The sequence below is a fragment of the Pelophylax lessonae genome, assembly GCF_965119305.1.
Source record: "Pelophylax lessonae genome assembly, chromosome: 9".
NCBI lineage: Eukaryota > Metazoa > Chordata > Amphibia > Anura > Ranidae > Pelophylax > Pelophylax lessonae.
In genome coordinates, this window is record NC_138776.1 from 120,314,770 (window position 1) to 120,341,933 (window position 27,164).

General features: G+C 40.6%; 1 protein-coding gene across 1 annotated transcript in view; it reads right to left on the reverse strand.

The window, feature by feature from the left end:
* PCDH15 (protocadherin related 15) overlaps positions 1 to 27,164 on the reverse strand; it is a 1,730,880-nt gene that overhangs the window by 1,279,875 nt on the left and 423,841 nt on the right. The window contains exons 3-4 of the mRNA XM_082269384.1: positions 20,632 to 20,646; positions 18,823 to 18,888 (exon numbers count right to left, since the gene is read on the reverse strand). Coding sequence (XP_082125510.1) covers positions 18,823 to 18,888; positions 20,632 to 20,646 — 81 coding nt within the window. The remainder of the gene's footprint in view (positions 1 to 18,822; positions 18,889 to 20,631; positions 20,647 to 27,164) is intronic.

The window sequence follows — 27,164 nt, forward strand, 5'->3', positions numbered from 1 at the left end:
ATCATTGCCCTATTTCAAGATCTTTCACCCATAACTTGGAAAAACAGAAGAGCGATGTTCCCCCTGCTGGCAACCCTAAAGGAGAAAGGTAAATACAGATGGCGTTTTCCCTTCACTCTGCAAGCATCTTTCAGTGGCAAATAATACATTTTACAGATGCCAGATGAATTGCAAAGCTTTTGTGATAACCTACAACTACCTTTTATTGATCTGCCGTAGTGGTATGAAGAATTTAATTTTCCCATACCGGCATCTTCTGCACCATCTACTCAACCATCCCCGTTTAAAAAAATGGAGTGAAAAACGTCAGCCATAAATGACAATGCAGGTAAAGAGGCTCCTATGGAGGAAGAGCAACGTGAGTAAAAGTAGAACATCATGCAGTTGGGGGGGGGACCCCCCTGACCCCAGACAACCCCAATGGGATCACAATCTGTCGCCCGGAGAGCCAGGAAAGACCCCACCCGAATAAGTGATCAGCAGCAGACTGAGGGAGTTCAGAATGCAAAATAGTGAAGCCGGTTCGGATGAGAGTCAGGACCGCTTAGGTAATTTGCTAAGGTCTCTGGTGAGGAGCATAAATCAGGAGGGCAGTAACATCTGTGCTCCGATGAGAAGCATAAGTAGTATTTTCAGAAAAAGGTCCTTGTAGAAGGGAGACCATAGGAGAGCAGGATCAACTACATTCCTGGCATGGTTACCCTAACAAAAGTAGATACCTACCAACAGGGGTGGAGAAAGGGCAGAGAGACCAGGGGGTAAGAGAAGGCAAACGGGATAACGGATGAGAAGAAGAAAAGAGAGGGGGGGAGAAGAGTAGGGGTGGGATACATATACGCCCCGGAGGTCCCAAGATCCACTAATAGTGTGAGATAGACCCCTCAATAGATAAGCGAGGTGTGAGTATAGGCAGCCCAGGGTTCCCAAATAGTCTCAAATTTTTCTTGGGTCATGATCCAGGAGATTTGGGTCTCCCAGACTTTAAAAGGTATTACTATGCCACTTCAATAACACAAATAATTGATTGGAACTGTCATGAGGCAAACAAAGACTGAGTTAACCTAGAATGGTCATACACAGAACTCCCATTAAGATTCCTTCCCTGGATAACAAAATCTTACTATCCTAAACAGTTACTGATGCACCCCCTTATTGCAGCTACTGTAGAAGCCTTCCAAAAAAAATTTCCAAATGACATCACCTACACACCAGGCCCTCTAATAACCCTGATTTTTTACCAGGATGGAATACTGGTGTAATTTTTAAAACAAGCAAAAGGTACTCCTGTTCTAATTTCTCATTATTTACAGGGGGGAGTCATTAAACACATTAAACACAAGGGAGAATTTCAAGAATTATGTGGCAATATTAGCATTCCTTACTGGACATACTTTCAACTCCATAGCTTCTTATCCACTCATAAACAGAAATTAAAATTTTATAACCCACTCACACAATTAGAAGAGGTATGTTTCAAGGGTTCTGAAATATGTTACATCACCTCTAGAGCTTACCTGTAGCTACAGCAGGAACATAATGAGATCCCAGATAATTTTAAAAATCTCTGGTAAAACAAGCTTGACTTGAAATGTTCGAAATAACAATGGTCCAAAGCCTGTTCTTTAGTGCATAAATGCTTCATCAGCACAAAAATGCAAGAAACCTCCTATACAATTCTAACTCATTGGTACACCAAATAAGCCAAAGAGATGTTTTCCAAACATCTCTTTAGTCACATTTCCAAGTGACCTATGCTGAAGATGTAAACAGGACAAGGGAACGATACTCCACACATGGTGGAAATGCCCACTGATAACCAATTTCTGGAATCAAGTATGTAATTTAATTTACAAAATTACTAACACAAAAGTAATGCTTACCCATGCCTGCTGTCTGTTAAACATCTCCTCATACTTCATGAAACAATATAAACAGAACCTATTAAGACACGTCCTACATGCGGCTAAAATTCTGATCACGAGGTACTGGAAACAAACCTCTACTCTCTTCATAAAGGATTGGCTACAGGAAGTTGATAAGGTCTATGAGATGGAAAAAACTCTAACCATATCAGATGACAGATTGACCAAACACCATAAAACTTGGCAACCCTGGTATATCTTCACCCTTTCAGATAAATATAAAAAGATGATGGACACATAGTTGCACTTGTTGACAAGCCATAGGTTGTGATCAATGTGATTACCGCAATAACTGAAGTTTTTTTTTTTTCTTTACGCTTTAAAACCCTTTAAGTAGTTATTTTATATGTTACCTTAAACACCAGTTTGAACCAGCACATGTGTCTTGTGAAAAATGACTGGTTACAATCATATGTTCAATCATTTATTTTCTCCTAATATAAAAAGTGACACTAATGTTTAAAATTTGAATATTAATGAATATTTGTTGTTATATTTATGACACTTTATTGGTACCTACTCCTTTATGTAATGTACCTTTCTATACATGATTTCAATAAACTTAACGGTTTGAAAAAAAACAAAAAACTTTTTGATGATATTCTAATTGTATGATGTGCGGCTGTATACAGAGTCTTAAAGTATGACTAAATGGCAAAGCTATTCTTTTTTTTAAGATTTAGATATAGTAGTGAGGGGTTAGAAATGCTATTGGGTTTTTATTACGGTCTGTGTCCTAAATACCAATGTCGTGGAGAATCCAACATTTTGAGTTGCCATCAGAAAATAAATAGAGGGGGATCTTTCAAAGGGGATACTTTTTCCTGCAACATTCCCTCATATTGAAAGATTTAATCTTACTTCCTGTTGAGTCTAAAAGACAGAAAGTGAAGGGAAATCTCTTTAACACATACAGTATATTGCAAAAAACTGACAGTGGTTTTAACACATCCCTATTTAAAATGAAAAAAGTGTGAGCTTTAGATATGCTTTAATGAGTATAGCATCCACAGCTGATAAGTGCCCAGATGGTAGAGGAAAACTTCAACAACATTGAAACCGTACTTTAATGTGTATTTTTTAATAATACCAACAGAATACCAAGTAATCAATGCACTATAAATCAGGTTCACTAAAAAGGAATTATTTGCTTTACAGTAGTACATGTGCTGTGTTGCATATCTGCCTCTCCTACAAAACGTTCAATTTATCTGGCTATAACAAAGAGAAAAGACTGCTATGTTACTTTATGAAGTATTTGGCAAATCCCATTTAAGATAGACATTGTATACCTGTTGACCAATGTCTGCAATTTTAGAAACATTGAACAAGTTTAACTGTGTATACATCACAACAGGACACAATTGGGTAACCAATTTGGGGCATTTAAGATTTAAAGGATACTCAAATTTATTTTTTTTTTTTTAATCATTTTTATTAGGGATTTTTAACAGAGCAAGAAAGAAAATATATGCAGTAACACGTTCAGTCAAAATACAGAAATTAAATACAAAAAAAAAAATAAAGAAAGAAGAGCAATAAGAGCCCCAAAATGGAGCCAAATATGAAAAAAGGGTATATTACACTGCAACGGTATAGAGTGCATACAATTGTCTACTGTACTGTACAATGAACCTTCATAAACATATATCTCTGATTCAAAAGTAATTAGAAATGCAATAACACTATATTGGTATCCAAGGGTGTTCCTATCCCCCCAAAGGGCAGCTACTCAAATTTTTGTTGAATTGTTCAAGAATATTTTTAAAAAATCAGATTAGCTTTATTCATATGTAGTAATCTCCAACATTTTCATGATAACAGAAAGATCTATTTGAATACACCTCAATGGAAAGTTCAGATGTACTCTTTGGTTGCTGGTAACCCATTTCTGCAATATAATGCACATGAATGGCAAGGTTTTCAAATATTGCAGAAAATGATGTAATATTTTATGTGGATGCACATATACACTGTACTTTCTACTGCCATAACTAAAAAAAAGCCAGTTATAACAGAACATTCCTAATGTCACTCAGACCTCAATAGGGCCACATAACAATGTCATTACAACATCTGCCGATATGCACATTGTTAGCTTTGCCAACGTAAAGGGAGCAGGGTCTTTTGTCAAAATAATAATTTATTGTAGGCATTAAATCAAAGTTCATTGCTTAGAAGACATCATATAGCAAGTACTCTGAATTATTAAAGCAGCATTAAACCCAAATTGAATAATCACAAAATGTAAAGAAATGGTGCCTCCTAATGATAAATCTCTGCAGATGTTGATATGGGAGCAATCAATTTTGGTATGACCAACAATGTGGAAGATAAAGGAAATTTAAAGCGCTATATTTCAAAGTGCTGTGTGCAATGAATAAACAATTAATTTACCTTAGTGATTGATAAAAATATATCAATTAATGGTTAAACATCTAATACATATATTAAAGAAATCGTGTTTAAAAATTGTGTAACTAATATTTTCCTACATAAATGGGAAGAAGAATATAGCTATACTAGAGTAGTACAGCAATTAAAATGCTATAGAAGATTTATTTATGATGTTATGATTGTTTGGGAGGGGCATGAGAGGGATCTAAATAGTTTCCTACAACACCTGAACCACAATACATATAATATAAAATGAACAGCAAACTGGCATAAAAAGCAAATACAGTTTCTAGATTTGGAAGTGTTCAAGGATAATAATTGATTAAAAACTAGAACGTTGGGGGCGTGGCTGAACCGTTCATGTAGGAAGACGTGTGTTACCTCGGCTCCGCTATCCTTTGCTTTCTTATCCTGTTTAGCTGCCCGCTATCTTCATCACGATTGCCCGCTTACTTCGGTCCAGGTCCTACCTACCTCCGGTACCGATCGCAGGACTCCGGACCTTGCCACTTGCAATGGCAAACAAGAAGAAGGAGGACGGGTCGCACGCGGCCAAGCAGGCCCAAAATGGCGGCGTCCCGCTGCCTCAGAGATTGGGGAAGGACAAGCCCTCTGCGCTTTCCAAGTTGGGGCAGTTCGCCCATGACCCAGCTGCCCGCAAACAGTCAACTGCTGCATCCTCGGCTGCTCGCAGCCCTCAACCCGGACACTCGCCTCCCGCCCGAGCTCCCTCGCCGCCGCACGCCTGTCAGGCCGCAACACCGCCGGGCATTCCAGTGACTTTTCCTCCGGAGCAAGGGGGGGGGCTGAACGGCGCGAATGCCGGGGACCTATCGGAACCTACCCTGCATGATGTTCTTGCGGCTGTCCACACCTATGGTGCCTCCATCTCGGTCCTGTCGGATGAAGTCAGGTGCATGAAGGAGGGGTTGCTGCACATCCGACAGGATATGCAGAAGATCAGGGAGAGGGCCACCGCGCTGGAGGGCCGCGTTAGTGCGGTGGAGGACGATCTTGGCCCTCTGGCCCAGGATGTCCACAGGAACACGGCGGGGGTCACCGAGGCCTGGAACAAGCTGGAGGACATGGAGAACAGACTGCGTCGCAGTAACCTGAGGTTAGTGGGTATTCCGGAAAAGGCTGAAGGGAAAGACCCGGTTACCTTTATTGAACAATGGCTTGCGGATACCTTTGGCAAAGACAACCTGTCCCCGTTTTTTTCGGTGGAGAGGGCACACAGAGTGCCGTTCCGTGCCCCTCCACCTGGTGGCCCGGATCGCCCCTTCCTGTTAAAGCTCTTGCATTATAAAGACAGGGACATCATTCTGCGTCTAGCGAGACAACATCCTAGGATGGAGATTCAAGGTACGAGGGTCTCCATATACCCTGATTTCTCTGCTGCCCTACAGAGACAACGGGCTAAATTCCTTGATGTCAAGAAACGCCTGCGGGCTATCCCCCTTGTGTATTCTATGCTGTACCCTGCCAAGCTACGTGTTGTGGCTAACGGAACCGTGCACTTCTTTGACAACCCTGTCATGGCGACTAACTGGCTGGATCGACAGGAGGGTCAGCTGAGAGCTGCTGCGGAGCGATAATCTTCTTGCCCTGGACCTCCTTACTTAAAGCGGGTGGATTCTCAATACCCCTCAACAGGAGCCAAGTTGTTGTTTTTTCTTTTTTTTCTCTTCCTACTCGGATATAGTGCTGTCTGGACATTGCTCTGTTACCTGCTTGCGGCACTATGGTTCGTTTGCTTCTACATGCTTTGGGACCTGTGGACATGCAATGGCAGGTCTCCATGTTTGACCAAGTTCGGGCCCTCACTATCTACCCCCATGCCCCTTTGGGGCCGACAAACTGTTCCCTGCGGGGCTCAGATGGCCGTGGCCTTGTTTGCTGCCTGCCATCTTTTGTTTTGTGTTCTGTTTTGTTCCTGTTCGTTTTTTTTTTTTTTTTTCACAGCTCAATCTACCGGCGGATCCCTCCTTCACGTTTGCTGCACATCCTGGCCTCTGTTGCTCCTCTCTCTACTGCCTCCCTGGCTCCTCGCTGGTGTCCCGCTATTCATTCCCCTTGGCAGACTGTTCTGCCCCCTCACCTGGCTGATTTATCCCCATGGCGGTCACTGATGGTTCATTACTCTCCTGGAATATACGGGGTCTGAGCGACTCTCGTAAACGTACAGCTGTGATGTCGTTCCTGTCGCTACATGGACCCACCTTGGTCTGTTTGCAAGAGACCCACCTCACTGCAGACTCGGTCGGCAGCCTCCGGTCGCGGAGGTTCCCGGTTCAACTACACTCTGTTCATAGTCAATACTCCCGGGGAGTATCTATTCTGGTAGCTGCTGCTGCTAAATTTGAAATACTGGACTCCCTGATAGACTCGCAGGGGAGGTTCATTTTCCTGGTTGGGATATGGGATGTTTTCAAATGTATTATTGCTAATGTGTATATTCCACCCCCTTTTTCCTTTGAGGTGCTAGAGTGCTTGTCTCGGTTTGTTGGTAAACACCCCCAGGTCCCAATTCTGGTGCTGGGGGACTTTAACAATATTCTTGATCCGTCCCTGGATTTGCATAAAAAATTCTGCCCCGGGGGTTCCAGAATGCCCACTCCCTTTGCTAGATTCATGGGGGAGCTGGGTCTTGTGGATCTCTGGCGCTGTAAACACCCCCTTGAGCCCGGGTTTTCCTGCCACTCCCTGACTCACTCCACACTCTCCCGAATTGATATAGCCTTTGGTTCCGAATCTCTGCAGGTCCTTACTCCTGAGGTGGAATACCTTGCCAGGGGTCTCTCTGATCATTCCCCGTTGAAAGTTGGTCTTACATTCCCAGGCCCTAAGCTGCCGATGCACTGGAAATTGAACCCCTTCTGGCTCCAATTATTCCCTAACCTGACTTCCCTCTCAGACAAATTACAACATTTTTTCATCGACAACAGGCACTCTGCAGCTCCGGGGGTGGTATGGGATACTATGAAAGCTTTTTTACGAGGTCTGTGTATTAGGGAGGTGTCGGCCATTAAGTCTGGGAGCAGACGTTGGGCGCAGGATGCAAGCGAGGCTGTGCTCCGTGCTGAACGTGAGTTCCTACACTCCCCATCGCCTGCCTTGGAGGCCAGATGGTTGGACGCGCAGCGTTTCTTCCGTTCTGTTCAGCTCCAACAGGCGGATCATAAACGTTTTTTTGTTTCTCAGGCACACTTTGAGGAGGGGGAAAAGACGGGCCATATGCTTGCTGTCATCTCCAGGGCCCAAAACCCCCCACCTATTATTCATAGGCTAGCTCTCCCTTCGGGTCAGGTGGTCACTGATACGGCTGCTATTTTACAGGGGTTTGGGGCTTTCTATGAGGATCTGTACTCCTCCAAGGTCACTTATGACCCGGAGGACCTCAGACAATTCCTGCAGGAGCTCCATTTACCGCAGGTCTCCGGGGGGGATCGGGCTGTTCTGGATTCCCCCATTACATTGGAGGAGCTCCAGACGGCTATGGCATCGTTCCCCAACTCCAAGGCACCGGGTACTGATGGTATCCCCATTGAGCTGTATAAGGCCTTTGGTGGCATTCTACTGCCTGAGCTGCTTACTACTCTCCTGGCTGCTTTCGAGGGGGGGACACTCCCGAGATCCATGTATGACGCGGTGGTGGTGGTCATTTTGAAGCCGGGGAAGGATCCGACTCGCCCTGAATCTTACCGGCCGATTTCCTTGCTTCCCACCGATCTAAAACTGCTGGCTAAGGTTCTGGCCAACAGATTGTCAAAGGTGATAGCCAAATTGGTCCACGGGGATCAGTCTGGGTTCATCCCGGGCCGCTCTACTGCTGCTAATATCCGTAGACTATACCTTAACATGCAATTGCCTCCGGATAACTGTGGGCATAGAGCGATACTGTCGCTCGATGCTGCTAAAGCTTTTGATAGTGTGGAGTGGCAGTATCTGTGGATGGCCCTCGAGGGATTTGGCTTTGGTCCTTCCTTCATACGCTGGATTAAGATTCTGTATGGGGAACCCACTGCCTGTCTGCGAATTAATGGCTCTGTTTCCCGTTCGTTCCCGCTACACAGGGGCACAAGACAGGGGTGCCCGTTGTCGCCCCTGCTCTTTGCCTTGGCTGTGGAACCCCTGGCGGCGGCTGTCAGGGCCAATTTGAATATTGTGGGCTTTAGGAGGGGCGAGGGGGAGGACAAAATTGCTTTATATGCGGATGACGCGCTATTATTTTTGGGAGACACTTCGGGCTCCCTGGTTGCCTTGATGCACTTGATTCATAGATTCGGATCCTTCTCTGGCTTTCAGATTAACTGGGATAAATCTGTCCTGCTCCCGTTAGATCCCCTTGAGACTGCATTGCCCCCTGCAGCGTCGCAGATCTTGGTGGTAGACCAGTTCCGCTACTTGGGGGTGGTTGTTCATCCTGATCTGGGACGTTATGTGAAGCTTAATGTTCTGCCGTTGCTGCATAGGTTCAGGGACAAAATGGCTAGCTGGATTAGGTTGCCGCTGTCTGTGGTGGGCAGATGCAATCTGATCAAAATGATCTGGAACCCGCAGCTGTTATATGTGCTGCATAACTCCCCTGTGTGGATCCCCATTCACATCTTTAAGAAGTTCAATACGGTTTACCGCGCTCTAATATGGAGAAAGTCGTCTCCTCGCATTCGACTGGAGACGTTGCACGAGTCTAAGGAGAGTGGTGGATTGGCGGTACCGAACCCCTACTACTATTTTCTGTCCTCCCAATTACAGCACTTCACAGGGTGGCTGCAGGATGACGACTCTGACCCTGTCAGGCGTGTCCTGGCGGCACGCTTGGCGGGGGACTCTCTGGTCGAGTCCCTGGAAGCGGGCGCCCTTGGGCTTTTTCCGGGCTGCCCCACTCTCCGGTTGCTCGATAGGATCTGGCACAGGGCTAGGAGTCACTTTGGCTATAGTGGCTACTCCAGATACTCACGTATTTTAAACAATGCCCATTACCCCGAACTGGATAAGCTCCGGCATTCCTTTACTTGGGGTGACTACGGAGTGAAATATTATTTCGCAGCTGTATCGGGGGGACAACTTGAGGGATTTCCAATCCCTCCGTGCTGAATTTGGTTTGCCTAATTCCCTTTTCTTTCAATATTTACAGTTGCGCCATGCCATCACTGCCCAGTCCCGAGGTTCCCCATGGGGTCCCTGTCGCCCAGTCATACTCATTGATCTGGTGACCACTACCATCAAAAAGGGGCAGATCTCATCGCTGTACTCGGCCTTTATGGAGCACATATCGAAAGCCATGTCCTTTAAATGTAGAGACGCCTGGGCGGAGGATATTGGTCCCATCTCCTCAGAGGAATGGACGAGTATTTTAGAGAATGTCCCTAGGGTGTCTCTGTCTTCCTCACAGAGACTAACGCAACTGTTCGTTCTCCACCGGACGTACAGGACCCCTCAGAGGCTGTACGACTGGCGGAGGAGGGACTCTCCCCTCTGTCCTAGATGTCGAGCCCACACCGGTACCCTGCTGCACATGCTGTGGCGGTGCCCGAAGTTGCACCGGTATTGGCATGCGGTGGTGAGGACTATTAACTCGCTCTGGAAACTAACTCTATCTGTGGAACCGAAGCTGTGTATTTTGGGTTGCTTGGATGAGGAGCTCTATCTACCTGAGGTTCATGCTGCGGTGCTCAGGCTTCTCTTTCTGGCCAGGAAATTGATAGCGCAGCGGTGGATATCCGCTACAGCGCCATCTCATGATGACTGGATTGAGGAAGTTAAGGTGCTCCTAAACAGAGAACATCTCACCTACAAACACAGGGGTGCTGCCTTGAAATTTGACCGTGTGTGGGGGCCGTGGCTAGACGTACCTGGCCTAGCTCCCGCTCATTTAGTCACCAACCGATTCCTGGGTGGGGTTACCTCCTCCACGTGAGGTTCTGATGCTGATCTTGTTGACACCCGGAGTGCTTACAGGGAGGAACAACTCGTTACATGCTAGGTGGTGGATGCCTATTTCTGAGGGAGCTCAGTATCTATTTAACTCTACTGGTTAGTGGGGAGGATTCGTCTATTGTATTCTGTACTACGTGTGCTGCCGTCCTCTCTTGGACCTGTGAGGCGGAGGGGGATTGCTACTCATTAGGCGTAGAAGAATGTATGTCTTCTGTTCCATAGATGTCTTATATTGCCTTGTAGCCTCCTGCTATGCTGATATCTACCCTCTTTCCCTATTCCCTGGCATTGTTATTATCCTCTGTATGCACGTGCTGAATACTTTTGACTTGTGAGCTGTTGTGATGTTTCTCTGTTTCTTTTGTTTTTGTTTTTGTATTGTTTGTGATGAAAAAGTTTTCAATAAAAATTATCTGATTAAAAAAAAAACTAGAACGTTTTTCAAAACTGTGGACAGGAATGGGTATATAATATATCCACACATCACTTCCGCGGATCACTCCTGGCCCCTCTGATGCTTCCGGCGTGGGCTCCTTCTACCGAGCGTCACGACCGGATGTAAACAAATGACGCACTTCTGGTGGCGTCTTAAGGTAAGAGATTAAGGCGGGAGAATGACGCACTTCCGGTGCGCGGAGAGCGACAAACAAACACCAGATCACAATTGATTATCTAATAGTCAGGTATATATACGATACGCACACATATCCCGGACATGGCGGGACACGAGCAGGTTGGCGGAGGCTTATGGCGCAGTAAGTTTTTTTGAGCTTTTTGAGACCACTTACCCCAATTTTGGCAGTATGGCTGGATCAACCCAGATATGTTTTCTTGTTTAAACCTTTTTAGGATGCCCCTTTATGGACTAGATGGTTATACCCTTTCCACTGCTGGGGATTACAATTATAACTAACATCAGCTGCAATATCTATAATACTGTTGCTTCATACTGGAGTATACACTATTATGTAAGTAATAGATACTTATATACATATATATACAGTTATATAGAAGACTTAAATTAAGATATATATCCCCCTATGTGAATATAATCCACTATTTCCTGATTATATCCTAGTGGACACACTATAAAACTAGGGGAAGACTTCCAGCCAATTCAACAAGATTCCTATATTCATCACTATGAGGGGATTGGGTCCCAATATGGTCTAACATTACACAAGAAGATACAAGGTAAAATAAATCAAGCTATAGATGCAATTATATGTATAGAGCCTTATGGCTTCATATTTTTATATTTTTGTCTCTCCATCTCTACGGAATGGATGAGATATAGATATATAGGTGTGCATAAATAAATATATACACTATTTTTTCTACCAGACTATTATGTGAAAGAGCCAATAGCAGCCTCCATATCACAGCTCTGGTCCCGGCCTGAATCCTTGGTGGATTTCAGGGTGGGGAACTTAGGTAAATATAATATAAACCATTACCAATATTCAAGGATATACAAATACCCCTCCAGGAATTATATGCTTTCTTTTTGTCTCATATACACAGGTGGTCTACTCCATCTGTTTCTTTTTCCTCCTCCCCCTGCCTATCTTTCCTTATTCTATGATCAATATGATATACTGATGACCACGGATTACACGGGTTTCTGCATTTTGAGAGGTGTGTGGTTTTGACTAAATAATCTGATAAAAAGATAAGAATAAAATGGAACATAAAATGTTTTTGTACTAATTGCATGTTTCTGTTTCTACTAAAAGAGATAAATTATATTTGCGTCTGAGGTCCAGAAGAAGCTAAGGCGAAACGCGTCGACCTCTTCAGACCGCTATTGTATTACCCACAATGTGTAACTATTACAATGTCTGTATATTCAAAATTTGACCTATACATATGATGAATGTTTTATTCTAAAAATATGTATGTCACTGTACAATTTGGTCTCTTCAACTATTGATTTTAAAGATTTGGTTAATAAAAGAATATATGTTTTTTACACCTATGGTAATTTTTGCCTACTTAACATGTGCCTCTAAAGTCCGCTAAACCCTTATCTCTCTGAACAAACTTGTTTTGTATCACTGAGTTTCTCCTTTCTAATTAATAGGATTATGGCACACAAGGGCTAGCTCACAAACAAAAAATCCCCCTCTTCTATATCCACACGCAGCTGCCATCATCCAGCATGGACCAAAGCAATCCCAAAGAGGACAATTCACCCGTAAGGAATTGGTATGAAGAAAATTATTACATTGAGCAGACTAACATGTTAATTGATATGTTTCTGGATAAAGGGTATAACAAGAAGGAATTGTTAAAGAATAGGGATAGAGTTAATCAACTGCAAAAAGATTCACTACTTAAAGACAAACCTAAAATGAAAATTTGATAACAGGCTTTATTGTACAATACAAAAGTGATGAAAAGAGTATAAAAAAACATTGGCCAATACTGTTGAGAGACCATACACTAAAACGTATTCTCCCTAGTAAACCCACATTCATTTATAAAAGAGCACCAGGACTTAAAAACCTTGTAGCAAAGAATGTCATCAACCCCCCAAAGAAAGGAATCACATTCCTACACAGGAATGTGGTAAATGCAAGGGATGTAAAACAACATTAGATAAAAGAAGGAAGGTTGAAACATTTACAGCCACTGATGGTAAAGAAAAAAAAATAGGAACGTTTACCACCTGCAGTACACAGTACGTAATTAAAAAAATATCACTTTATACCAACTATAACATATATTTTTATATTTTATATTATATATATATATATATATATATATATATATATATATATATATATATATATATATATATATATATATATATATATATTCTTTCTATACTTACTCTATACCAAAAATTATTTATTTTTACATACTGCACCCTAAAAAAAATGTATTTCAATATTATCTTTAATCTTATAAGCTCAATTCACATTGCCCCATATTACATGTTACATATGAGGTATTCATCATTATTCAGTAGACAGATACGATTTTACATCTGTGTAATACCAAATTCCCCCACTAGATGGCTGATTGGGGTATCCATCACAATAAAATATGTTTATTAATAGGAGTTTTTTAATTGATAAATCCATGCTATATGTCATTCTTATTGTCATTGTCATTGCTATTGTATTTAAGAATAATTGTAATATTAATAAATATAAAAATTGAAATGGGTCACAAAAGGTGGAAGAGAACAAATAGCAAGTGCCACTTTCATTTATTATTCACCATATACACAGTTCCCAAGCTGTGGGGTCTCATATGCACCGTTTGGCATCTATTTTACATACGGAACATCTACTGATATAAACCACCAATCAGAATATAGCTGCGAGTATAAAGAAACTGGGAATATAGCCACTGGTCAACTTTCTGATGACACAATCCTGAGAAATGCATTGAGATCGACCTAGTGGCAATTACTTCCGGTTTCGCCACTTCAGCCCTTTGTTGGAACGCACGTGAAACGCACGCTGGAATTGAGCAGGCATTCCGGGATTCTTTGCACTGCTTGATATTGTGTGCCGATAAAAGGCACTTTTAAATGTGAGTAATACATTTGTAATATTTTTAACTTTGCAATAAAAACGGTATTGCGCAATTACCAATTTAATTTCTTGGGGGACGTTTTACATCATCTCACTGTGGGATAAGCACTGTACCCTCCATTGTGAGCTCAGGGGACTATCCAGGGAGTTCATTCCATACCCAAGGAGGATATCCAATTTGGAATATATAGCAAAGCGAGTTGGGTCCTTGAGGCCCTCACATCTTATGAGTGACCCTTATATTAATGGGTGAAGGAATATCAAGCACTAGCACCTTATAACAAGAAGTTCATTTTGAGCACTTTGGCACAACTTTGGTGGAATTGCTGTTTTGGACATTTTAGTGGACTTTTTACACTTATTTTAAACTCTCACCTAGGTTTTTCATGTTAATTTTTAAAAACAGTTTTTAAACACAATTTCTTTAATATATCAATTAGATGTTTAATGATTAATTTATTTATTTTTATATATCACTAAGGTAAATCAATTGTTTATTCATTGCACATAGCACTTTGAGATATAGTGCCTCAAATTTCCTTTATCTTTAGCACTAAACCCAAAAATAAAAACATAATATATTGCAGCTTATCAATCTTTACATGTTATGGCTCAATTCATTTTATTTTTTTAGGCTTTTTTCCTTTATTTTCACCTGGTCATTCTGCACACACTACCTGTCTTAGGGTGTCTCCCCGCTGGATGAAGGAGCAGCAGAGACACCCCTGGACCGAAGCATTATCAATCTGAGGAAAGGAAAGTTTTAGATGCACTAGCAGATTTAGATGGACTTGTTAACAAATTAGAGCCAAACTCTAGCTGAATAAAAGCTGACTCTTATAAACAACTTTTGTCAGTGTTAAAGCAGGACTAAAAGAAACATTAAAAAACTTGAGAGCAGGTAGGCTATTTATCACAGAAGAGACATGCAATGTCTTTTCTGCAATATAATAAACCTACCTGCATGCTCAAAGCTCTGTCTAGGTGTCATCCAATGCTGGCCAATTATGGTGGCAGAGGAGAAGAGAAGATGGGTAGAATACACCAGCATTGGCAAGGAGTCCCTTGCAGACTTCTGACCCATAGAGAGAGGAACTTAGTATGATGCCTTTTGTGCCACTTTAAAGTGTTTGTTTCAACCCATTAACTGCCAATTTTGCTGGACATCCTGGCCTGTTAATGGAAGCCAAAAAATAACAGACTTATTGGCAGAACCATCAGGTGAAAATAAAGGCAAGAGAAAAAATAAAATTGAAAGATGCTAAAAGAGACAATAGAGCACTTAAGAAGCACTCCTTAAAAACACAATAGTGTTAAAATATAAATGAATATACTTTGGAATACAAATAATAAATCTAACAGTATTATTTAAGGTTATGGTCAATTTACTCTTGAAATCCAGTCTGGCTGAATTATACAGCAAATCAAACTTGTATAGCTGAGGGGCAAAACAGTGTCTAATTTTATGGCATTTATATAGTAAAAACTCCAAGGGTTTCTTAAATGAGAAGTTCATTAAACAGAAAAATAAGCTTTTTGGGAAGCCTGTGTAAATGTTGAATTTTACATAAATGCTACATCAAGATACAAATCATAGTGCTTTATGAGACAAAACAAGTAGCAACTCAAATATTTATACTCCATATGTCAAAACAGAGGATATTTTGGAAACTAACATACGGTGATAATTTATGTGTATTATTTTAAATGTTAGAAGTTATGCTGCATTCCTGAATATACCGGTACTTGCTGTTCTATCTATTATTTTGCAATCAATTCACATTTTTATCTTTCAGACAGCAACTCAGCTAGATACAGAAGAATGACAAATCTAAGTTATATGTATAACAACTGGAGAAATTCAAAGTGTTGTTTAAAAAAAATACTTAAATTGTTCTATTAAATTACTGTTTAGGTTATTGATACTGTAACCGACTCTTTCACCTTTTTTTCCTCCAGTACTTCTACAGAAGACCAAAGTTCTTTAAAATATGCAACCTACCACAGTAACCAAATGGTAATTAGCATTTGAAAGAATGGTTTGATATTATCGCAGTGGAGTTTGCTGTATTCTGGTTATCACAACCTGTCAGATTCTATGTTGCTGAGTTTATCCATCTGAATATCCAACAGTCTCCTTTAAAGATACTAAAGGATAACTACAGCAGATCATAGTTTGTTCTTAGCCTTTACACTGAAAAGCAACTCTAAAAGAAATTTCACTTAGTAAAGGAAAGTAGAGGAAAAAAAATATTCTTTAAGCAGACCTAAGTTCAGATATCTTTCATGGCAAAGAGACAACCCTCAACCTACTTATACTCACTTTGCCTGTGATCCCTTGCCATTCTTCACAGGGGTGTCAGTGACATGGGAGAGGTGACATCACTCAATTGATAATGTGACAGTGCTGAGGTCTAGCTATTGGCTGTGAGTTCCAAGTACTATTACAGGTGAGGAGGTTACATGCTAACCCATACCTGTAAATATATAAATATGTGCAGAACAGAATAATTCATTTTGTTTCGTAATCTATTTAGTTTAATTTTGTTTATTAATTTTCAAATGAATTCCAAATTTTTGGAACGATTTGAATTTTGGTTTGCTAAAAAATGATTGATCGATTGGAGTTCTGTGTGAAGAATAGCTGGTTGTTAAGGAGCGACCCAGGAAGTCAGCTGCTGCATCCTTAACCACTTCTGGACCAGAAGATTTTCCCCCTTAATGACCAGGCCATATTTTGCGATTCGCACTGTGTTACTTTAACGGACAATTGCATGGTCGTGCAACGCTGCACCTAAAAAAAATTGATGTCCTTTTTTTCCCACAAATTGAGCTTTCTTTTGGTGGTATTTGATCACCTGTGCGATTTTTTTTGCGATATAAACAAAAAAAGTGCGACAATTCTGAAAAAAAAAAACAATATTTTTCACATTCTGCTATATAACATTCCCCCCCAAAAAAACCCTTAAAAATCTATTTTTTTTAACATTTTAGGGCAATTTGTTCTCTGCTACATATTTTTGGTAAAAAAAAAATCGAAATAAGCGTATCTTGATTGGTTTGCGCAAACATTATTGCATCTACTAACTACGGGAAAGATTTATGTAATTTTTAATGATTTTTTTTTTTTACTAGTAATGGCTGAGATCTGTGATTTTTTGCGGGACTGCGACATTGCGGTGGACAGATTGGACCCCTGACTGACATTTTTTACACTTTTGGGGGGACCAGTGACATTATCACAGTAATCAGTGCTAAGAATATGCGCTGTTACTGTAATAATGACACTGGCAGGGAAGGGGTTAACAGTGTAGGTGATCAAGGGCTTAAATGTGTACCTAGGGGCGTGTTTCTAACTGTGGAAGGTGTGGCTTGTGGAATGACCATAGAGACCTGTGATCCTATATAGAAGGATCACAGGGGCTCTGTGATCATTCCAGGGAGAAGAACGGTCAGCTGTGTTTACAACAGCTGACCGTTATTCTCTCTCAGCGGGGAACGATCACAGGTGTCAGGCAGCAATCAGAGCCGCTTGCCCGCTGTATTGGCTTCCCCTCTGATGAGCGGAGGTGGGAGCACTCCATCGGCAGTGCGTGCTCGCCCCCTAGCTGCAGGCGCATGCCCGGGCTACGCTTGTTTGCCTGGGAGAGCCACACTACCGCAGTATATATGTGGTGAGTGGTCGGCAACCGGTTAACAACCAATGACTCTTTGGCTGTCAGTGGGTTTTCCCACTGACTGCTGAAATGTAGATAAAAGAATGCCGGCAATGAAAAATTCTGAAAAAAAATCCAGCATGGAGTCCACCCCAATTTATACCAAGCCGTTCGGGTCTGGAATGTATTTTAGGGGAACACTGTGCCAAAATGTTTAAAATAATGGTGTGGGATCCCCCTCAAATCCATACCAAACCCTTCTCTGTGCCTGCAGCCCTGACAGGGCAGAAAAGGGGGGGGGGGCAAGAGAGTGCCCCCCTCCTGAACCATACCAGATCACATGACCTCAACATAGGGGGGTGCTTTGTCGATCATTTTTCGACTGATCTGAATTTAAATCTTTCGGATAATTTGGAATTCATTAGAAAACGAATATACGAAACAAAATTAAACTAATTTCAATGTAATTTGTTACCATTTCATTCGTAGATTCGAAAAGAATTCTAATCTCTAAATAACCAAAAATGTGTCTGAATTTACATTTGGACAAAAACAAATTGCACATGTCTAGAAACAATGAGTAATGTCACTTGGCTGCAATGGAGGCAGAAGTGGTGGTGGAACACAGGCAGAGTTAGCTAAAGTAGGTTGGAGGAAGTCCTTTGGCAGAGACACTGACACGCTGCTCTGCAATGACAAGACAATAGTGTCTCTTTAAGTACATGAGTGCTAAGTAATATGCAAATGTAATACTTATGAGTATTTCCCAGAGATCACAGTGCTCCCCGACAATACCTTAATCTGCCTTTCTCACCCGAAGGCTGACATTATTTTTGTTCAGATATAATCGTGTAATAATCTGTCTTTATTTATTCTGGTAGTTTGTATGCAGGTTGTCCCTCACAAATAAAGTGATGACTGGGAAAGGGAATATTGAGGATATTCTTGATCTTGTCTGCAGCATACCTTAATGATATAACTCATCCAATGTATAACTCTTTCTAGGCACAGTCACTTGACTAGAACATATACATTTATTTTTAATGATAAAATTACAGTTTTGAATGTATTCATGCAGGTTTGTAAAGTTTATGATAACTCTGTTTTAACCTCATATTGTTAACACAGCTCTCATTTTTAAAAGTAATTTCCCTGGTTTTAAGCACACAGAAAATACAGGTAACCTGCTTTTGAAAGTTTATAAAGGTACTTTTTATGAATCACCATTGTTGTAGTCCTGAAGCAATATTCCACTAGCCTATTCTATAAGGGGAGTACTGTTGAATTAGAAGAATGCAACATAATGTCTGAAGGATGTGTTAGCAATGGCTCTAAACAAAATAGAAATGCTCTTACCATTTGCACTTTCTTCATCAATAGCAACTATAGTTGCTGGTGGACCAGGTCTAGCCAGTTCACAATCTACAAGGAAAGGCAAAACAGAGAGACATTAATTAGCAGAATAACTGTCTCATAACTTTAAGTAGTTATGTGATGTTTGCTGGTATGGCTGTTTTATTATAGATGATTGGTATCCTATAGCACACAGATCATTGCAATGTAATGTCTGCACAAAATTATTTTACAAAGTCTACCTATACTGCCACAACAATGCACTGAACAGAGCCATTGACATTTTCCACACATCTGCACACCTAAAATTACAAATTACAAGCACCCGGCACGTTACAACATAGAATAGATCACATGTTACACCAAAAGCTGTATATGGTTCCAAAGCAGTGATAATGCCTGCAGCATGTTCACAAAGGTATATATATATATATATATATATATATATATAATGGAGTGTTTGAATACATGTACTGTAGTAATGCCTCTCAGTACAACATATACTGTAGTAATGCCTCTCAGTACAAGTTATTTAACCTCTTGCTGACCATGTAATGCATTTATGTGGCAACAAGAAAAGTGGGTTTTAGTGCCCAGCTGCTGCACATCTGCATCTACAGTGGCCTGAGGTTGTGTGCTGAGAGGGCACTCACCGCACACTCCCAGCACACATATCAAGCTGTTACTAACAGTTCTCAGTCACAAATTCTGTTTAGGAGTCAGGCTCCTGATTATGTGACCTCTCTGAGATCCAATCACAGTGGTCACATGATAATGAAGCTGTAATGCCTCCTGGGTATGAAAAGACTTAACGTGGTTGTATACCCACTTTTACCTATAGGTAAACCTATAATAAGGCTTACCTATAGGTGCTGTAGATATGACGTCATCGGCGCATGCGCTCTGATGAAACGGCCGCCAGTGCCATTTCTTCAGAGCCCTGAGTGTCGGGAGTGACGTTACGTGACTCCAGCCAGTAATACAGCCAGAGTCCATAGACCCAGAAGGAAGACGGGTGAAGATGGATGCGGCCGGCAGTGGGGACATTGCGGGCTTCGTTGCAGGTAAGGGTCACATAATGTGCTAATATGCAATGCATACTAGCACATTATGCATTTACTTTGCAGGGGGGGGGGGGAGGAAGAGTTTACTTCCTCTTTAAGGGTTGCTGGGAGGTGGCATTACAGTTAAATTTTTGATAGTCATTAGCATATTTACTCACCCAATTACTTATTATCTCTTTCAGGGAATACCAGTAGTGAGAATAACTTAAGCTCTGTCTTTTACTGTGGCTGTTGCAAAGTGATATGGGAGATTGGGGGTCAGCCTCTTTCCACTGATATTTCTGTCATTTAAAATTAATACTTGGAGAATGAGAGGGCAATAATCTTTCTCATAATGGCAGTGGAAAGTAGATGGAGGATGGAACTAAGGAATATAAATGTAACTGTCATAAGCATATTAGAGGCTGATTGTTGATCCAACATACTTCCACAATACCTGAAATATTAGATTTATTAGATTTGATAACTGAGCCTCTGAGTGTGTTTCCCAAGTTTGAAGTATGTATATTCAGGAAGTCAAATTTCCTCAAGGCTGGAGAGGTATTATGGTAATTTAACACAAAATAACAATAAGAAATAAACAAGGAAATACTGTGATTTGCAACAAAAACAAATACAATTCGAATTTACTTGTGATCAAAAGGATCTAACTGAAGTGAATGAGCTGCACTTGAATAATGTTATACGTTGGAATGGATATGAATAACAGACAAGCAATGTTCAGGATTTTACACTCTTGAGATCTTACCCTCAAATTGCCAGTCTGCAGTCAAAAGTATATTCATCAAAGGAAGCAGAGAAGAATTATGAAAGAAAAGAAATGAGAATACAATCATTCTTTTATAGACTTCACATGCAAACAGCAGAATGTAGGAATTAGCAGGAAAACAGAGACTGTTAATGGGTGCATTAAATCCTACCATGTTTTTTTTTTCCTTTTCAAGCCCTTTTCCATTTCTCTAACAGATTAATTATTTTAAGACACATCAGCAAGATCAATCAGCTTTGTATATAGCATTGTTATCAATACAGTTTCCTTATGTCTATGTGCACGCTACGTTTGCATTGTACCAAATGTGATACATTCACACAATATTTGATGCCATTGAATGCTGGAATGTTTAATATATGTTGGTTGCCATCTGTTTGAAGATCATTCACAGTAAAAACCTAAACTCAAGCATGGCACTGTGGATACAAATAAATATTACTTAAGAAAAGTAAAACACTTTGTTTCAAATTTCTTTAATGGCAGCAATAATGTTGCTCATTGCTTTCTAATTGTAGTTTTTACTTTTTAATATTAGCTTTGTTATCTTCAAACGTTATCAAGCTGGTTGCTGTGAGCAATGCCACAAATTAATCTCATGTACCAGTTTGCAAGTGTACAATTCACACATCCCCTTCTTATGGTGCTGTTGTGTTAGTTGGAAAATAGAATTAATTGTGTACTAAATTTAGCTTATTATGCCATAATTGTACTGCAATACATTAAGTCAATACAGAATGGCATGTACAAATCATTTCTCTTTAACAGAACCCCGAAAACCAGCATTTAATTGCTAGTCTACTTTTAACCATGCATATGCTAAGTTGTACAAAAATCCCAACTCCAGTCTAAACTTTTGTTTTTAGTTTAGCTGGGAAAACATGGAAAGAGTAATACATAAGAGGAGTAGCTATTACTGGAAAGACACAGACAGTAATACTGTAATACCATGACAGAGGCCCCATATTTTCCCAATTTCCCTTGGAAAAGAAGTGTTTTTGCAGTCTGTGTTCTGACTAGACAGATTTCTCATTATATCCTGTTCCGACAAGCAACAAGGCGATGTTCTCAAAAAGGGTTACAGAAGTTCTTGTGTAAATAAAACTACTACCAATAAAACAACAGTACCAAATACTATACTGATTATAAAGAATATGATTGGTGGGTGTGGCCTGCATGCTGATGGAGACAGCTGCTTGAACTCCTTGCTCTGACACCCGTCTGCCTTTCTACAGCACCGAGGGCTCTAATCTCGCCTTACCATGGGGAAGCCCAAACCCACCTCCTCTGCCACCCGCTCCCGGTCACTGAGAGACCAAGAGACGCACCAAGGGAGGCAAATACCAGAGATATTCTGGCAACAATCCAGAGAGGCCACACAGCCTGCTCTTCAGGCCTCCAGCGCTCACCATGAGGTAGGCGGATCCTTCGGCGGCCTTTCATCACACAGAGCAGCAGACACTGCATCTCCCTCTCAGATGAACAATCTCTGCCTGAATGACCTCAAAGAGGTAGCAGCCAAAATTAAATTAACCCTGTCTTCAGCCATAGCAGACTTGTGGAGAGATATGCAGACCATGTCCTCTAGGCTAGAGGAGGTAGAGGAGATCACAGATCGCCATGATGCTGACCTTTTAGAAACTCAAAGCGAACAATCATCACATTCTTTCCAATTAAGAGATCTCAACAGACACATAGAAGACCTTGAAAATAGGAGTCGCAGGCAAAACCTCCATATCAGAGGATTACCAGAAATCAATTGAACCTGCTCATCTTACACAATCAGCCCTTTCCATTTTTAATGACTTACTGGGCAGACCTTTGGACACCCCTATAGAAATAGAAAGACTGCACAGAGCCTTAAGACCCAAGGGAAGAGACACTGACCCTCCAAGGGATGTCATAGGATGTTTACTGAATTTTAAGCTCAAGGAGGAGATTCTACACAAAGCAAGAATCAGAGGAAGAATTCTGTTTAAGGGCATTAAAAGAAAACTTTTCCAAGATCTGTCTCAGATAACCCTCCAGAAACATAAAGATCTGCACCCCCTGCTGGATTTACTACAAGAAAGGGAGATACCATATAAATGGAAATTCCCCTCCTGCCTTTTTACAGGCTCTAGGGGTCGCACTGCCTCACTTAGAAATCTGGAAGACACTGAAGCTTTTTGTCATGCCCTGGATCTCCCCCTATTTGAGATTCCTGGTGGGTCACACATCAACAGACCTGCCCCTAACCAACATAGTGATGACATGGAAGTTTACTATCCCAGAGATGCCTTAACCTTCAGGAGACGCCGTCTCTCTCCCCACCTCTCTCCCTCCAGCAAATAGGCGCTATCCAGGAAGAGACAATGTCCCCAGCTTCAGCAGCGCACAGGAAAGCACGCAGAGACTGAGACCTTGTTTTTCTAATAGATCCCCAGACAGGATGACCATGATTACAGCCATTTCGGTGTTGATAACATGCGTTTCCTAACCTTTCTCTTTTCAGTAGTGTTATGTCTTTATGCCTTCATCCCTAGCTTATAAGACTTATCACCTATTCGGATTAGATACCTGGATCTTCAAACTTCTCACCCGTCAGTTTCAGATACCCGGTGACTGCAAATACTTCAGAAGCATCTCTTGGGTTCTTAGACTGTCTTACCAAGAATCGTGAATTAACAACAGGATCGTCAAGTCGTATGTCTGATAAAACCTAACCTTATATGCCTATTTTGTCTGATTCACACTTCTCTTTCTCTCATCTATCTCATTTACCCTATGGGTCTCTCATGATCTTCTTCTTACCTCTCTTTCTACATGAGCTTTCTCAGAACTTTTCTTATGTCTTTTCCTCTTCTCAATGCTACACTCAGCTCTACATGATAAATTAATAATTCTTAGGTATTAAATAGTCAAACAGTTAATATTGTTAACCTCATTCTGCAAGAACAACATGACCATTCCACAATATAACTGCATATATAAGACATTGTTCATATCATTAAAGAGAGAGGAACGTGCCGTTCCCTGGGAGAGAGAATTATACTAAAGACTCCCATATTGAAAATTAGGATAACCTCTTTAACTTCCCTCCCTTATATGCCATTATATTGATTTAATGGAAACCTCTAACTTACTTATACCATATAACTTATGTATTGGTTGGTTTTTTTATGTTTGCCATACAACTCCATGTAATGCCATGTCAAGGGAAGCCTTTTTCACGAAGTACCTTCATCCTGATTTATTACAGGCTTTGTATAAGTACATTGTTTATACTTGTTAACAATTTCGCTGGCTCTATAGGGGTTTCCAAAATAAGATGAGATGAAGTACAACCATGGCCATATCACACATATTTTGACTGATCCATTCAGTACTGGTCCGTACTGGCCCAAGGAATATATGCTACATCTGATCTTGGTATTTTCACTTTGATTACAACTGCTTGACATCTTAACAAGCATTTGCCTAGATTACATCCTGATAGATTGTGTCCTATCCCATCAAACATTTACCCTCAGTCTTTGCTCAAAAAGAAGGTTGCCTTTGATGCTAGTTTCCCTATGATATCTTCTAGAGCTTTAGTTTTTATTGCTAATTTTCCCTCAATTTAAGCATTATATATAACTCTTTGGAAAGGTTTGACAGGTGTTGGGTTGTAGTTACATATTCACACCCTTGCTTACCCATTCCATCTCAACCCTCCAGTTGGTTCCTACCACCTCCCAACACAGCCCAGGATTCCTGGTGCTGGCACATACCAACAAACCCGTATTTCACAGGCAGAGAAGCAGGTCTTTATCTGCAGTTGGTTCCTCCCCTTGCTCCTTCCTTAACCCCCTCCCTCCTCCCTTTCAATTTTTTTTTTTTTTCTCTTCAACATTATGGAGAATTCTCACTCTGACCACACTGCTACCCCTATCAAGATAGTCTCATTAAATGCTAAGGGATTGAACATATCGGAAAAAAGATCTCAATTATTACTATACATGCACATCCTCATTTTTGATGTGATCTTCATACAAGAAACACACTTCAAAACAGGTCATATCCCAAAGATTGTATCCAGAGAGTACCCTTTAGTTTTCCATGCCACCAATACACTTGCTAAAACTAAGGGAGGTTCAATTCTCATCTCAAAACGTATACCCTTTTGAAATTCCAGATTCTCTTCTAGAGGAAGAGGGCATATATGCAATGGTGGAGGGCACTCTCTGGAACACTCCTATCACCCTCGCTAACATCTATAGCCCTGGGCCTACTATCCCCGATCCTTCACAATCCCGACTTTCCTCCTGGAATGTCTCAGCACTCTCTATATATGAATGAGATTTGAATAGGCCTACATATTTTCCATTTACTCAAAGATGGCAAATTCCCGAGTTTTTAAGTACTTAAAAAACATCTAAATAATTCTACATTATCATCCTGGGACCACCTACAGTTACATCATTACATTGTAACTCTTCTCAAAAAATTAAACAAACTTCTCTCACCAACACCATTTGAACAATTGTGTCTCAACCAGTGCCCTCAACAACACCTACTGTCAAAAATGCATACTCTACTCTGGTCCGCTTTCCCACCCACGCATGGAAAATATGCAATGACTGGGCACAAGAACTGAATATCGGGATTACTGAGGAACACTGGGTTAAAATATTTCACAGAATTCACAAAGGCTCAATAAACGTATAATTCAGGAAAACAATAACAAAATCTGACTAGATGGTATCGTACCCCATACCTTCTTAGTAAATTCAATAAGGGCGTCTTGGATCAATGCTGGTGGTGTAAACAATCTCCTGCTGACATATTACACATTTGGTGGTCGTGTCCCAAGATCTCAGCTTTCTGGAATATGACCCTCTATCACATTAGGCGAATAACTTCTTATGCGTTAGACTTCCATCCTGCACAGTTCTTGCTTCATCACCAACAACACTCCTCTCCATTATACCACAAATCATTACCAATGATTATAATAAACTCTGCCAAGCTATGCATACCCAGATTGTGGTATACTCCCAACATCCCTTCTGTCTCTGATTGGTTCAAACAGATAGACAGGATTGCGGAGATGGAGGAACTAATTTCTACAGCACATGATAATCCGGATAAATTCATCAACACTTGGTACGATTAGATTAACTTTCTTTCATCAGCAGAATATCTAAATGGTACGACCCTTAATTAAAGATAAACAGACACTTGAGATTTTTCTTTATACCTCAGCTTCATGCTCAAACTGGACATTTTTTTCCTTTCCTTCGGGATTTGTGCTGGATGCAGATCCTCCCCCCACTACCTATTATAACTAACTGTACATACCTATCTAATATTTGACAGCTTCCTCATATAAAAAGATTGCTACTCTTATCCAGATAAAAAGCCACGCTAGTACTAAGGAACTATTTAACTTGATGATATATAATGTCTCTCAGTTAGACCTGTTCTGATTTCTACGTTTTTGTAACAAACGTTACGGTTACATGTATATTCATAGTCTATATCAACTAGATCAGTTCTAATATGTAGTCTTACTACTACTGGACTCAATATTTACAACATTCAATTATCTCATTGTGAACAACCCTAATTTGATGAATACAATTTCTTTATGTTGAAACTTTGTAGTTACTCTAAACTTGCATGTTATGTTGTTGCGAGTGGCGGTTATTGTATTCTGCTTTACCTTTTTTCTTCAATAAAAACTTGATTGGTGGATATACTTTATCCAAAGTATACACAATCTAATTTAACCTAATTTAGATAATCACTTTTTGTACCAAACCGTGCATTCAAAAACAACACACTTGGGTTGATTTACTAAATGAGTAGAGACTTTTCACCTAGCAAAGTGACTTTTCAATAATATATGTTCACCTAAATTAATAAATAAGATGAGGCTGTGCAAGAAAAATGAAAAACCTTTGCTTGAACATGATTGGATGACTGAAGTGAACACAGCTTTACCTCTTTTTTTTTCTAAATAAAATCAGGTTGCAATTACAAAAGGAGTCTAAAACTGAAACGGAAATTAAGCTTGTGCATCCCTAATGGCAATGTAAATAGTCAGCTGTATCCAGCTGGATTTGTTTCTGTTCTTGAAAGAATCAATCCAGTCTTAAATTTCAGGCTCCCTATATAAATTCAAGAACTAAATAGACTTGGAAGGATTGGGAAACAGGGATTTCGGGCACAAGAGTTTTTTTAAAAAAAAAATTCTTTTATTCAAAAAAAAACTAAATATTTTAAAATCATAGAAAAATACAGGCAGATAATTGTGTATTAAGGACACAGTGAGACCACACAACAATGGTCTATGTTGTACAATATCTCAGTGCATAGAACTTATAAAAGTAAATTTACATGCAGTTCAAAGTACAAGATCATTGATAGTCATATAATTCTTGGAAACGTATTGCTTGATATCAGAAGAACCGCCGACGGACACCCAAGCAGTATGGTGCCGGTCAGCGGGGTCGACTGAAAGTATAAGTTAACATTCACCATGTAAT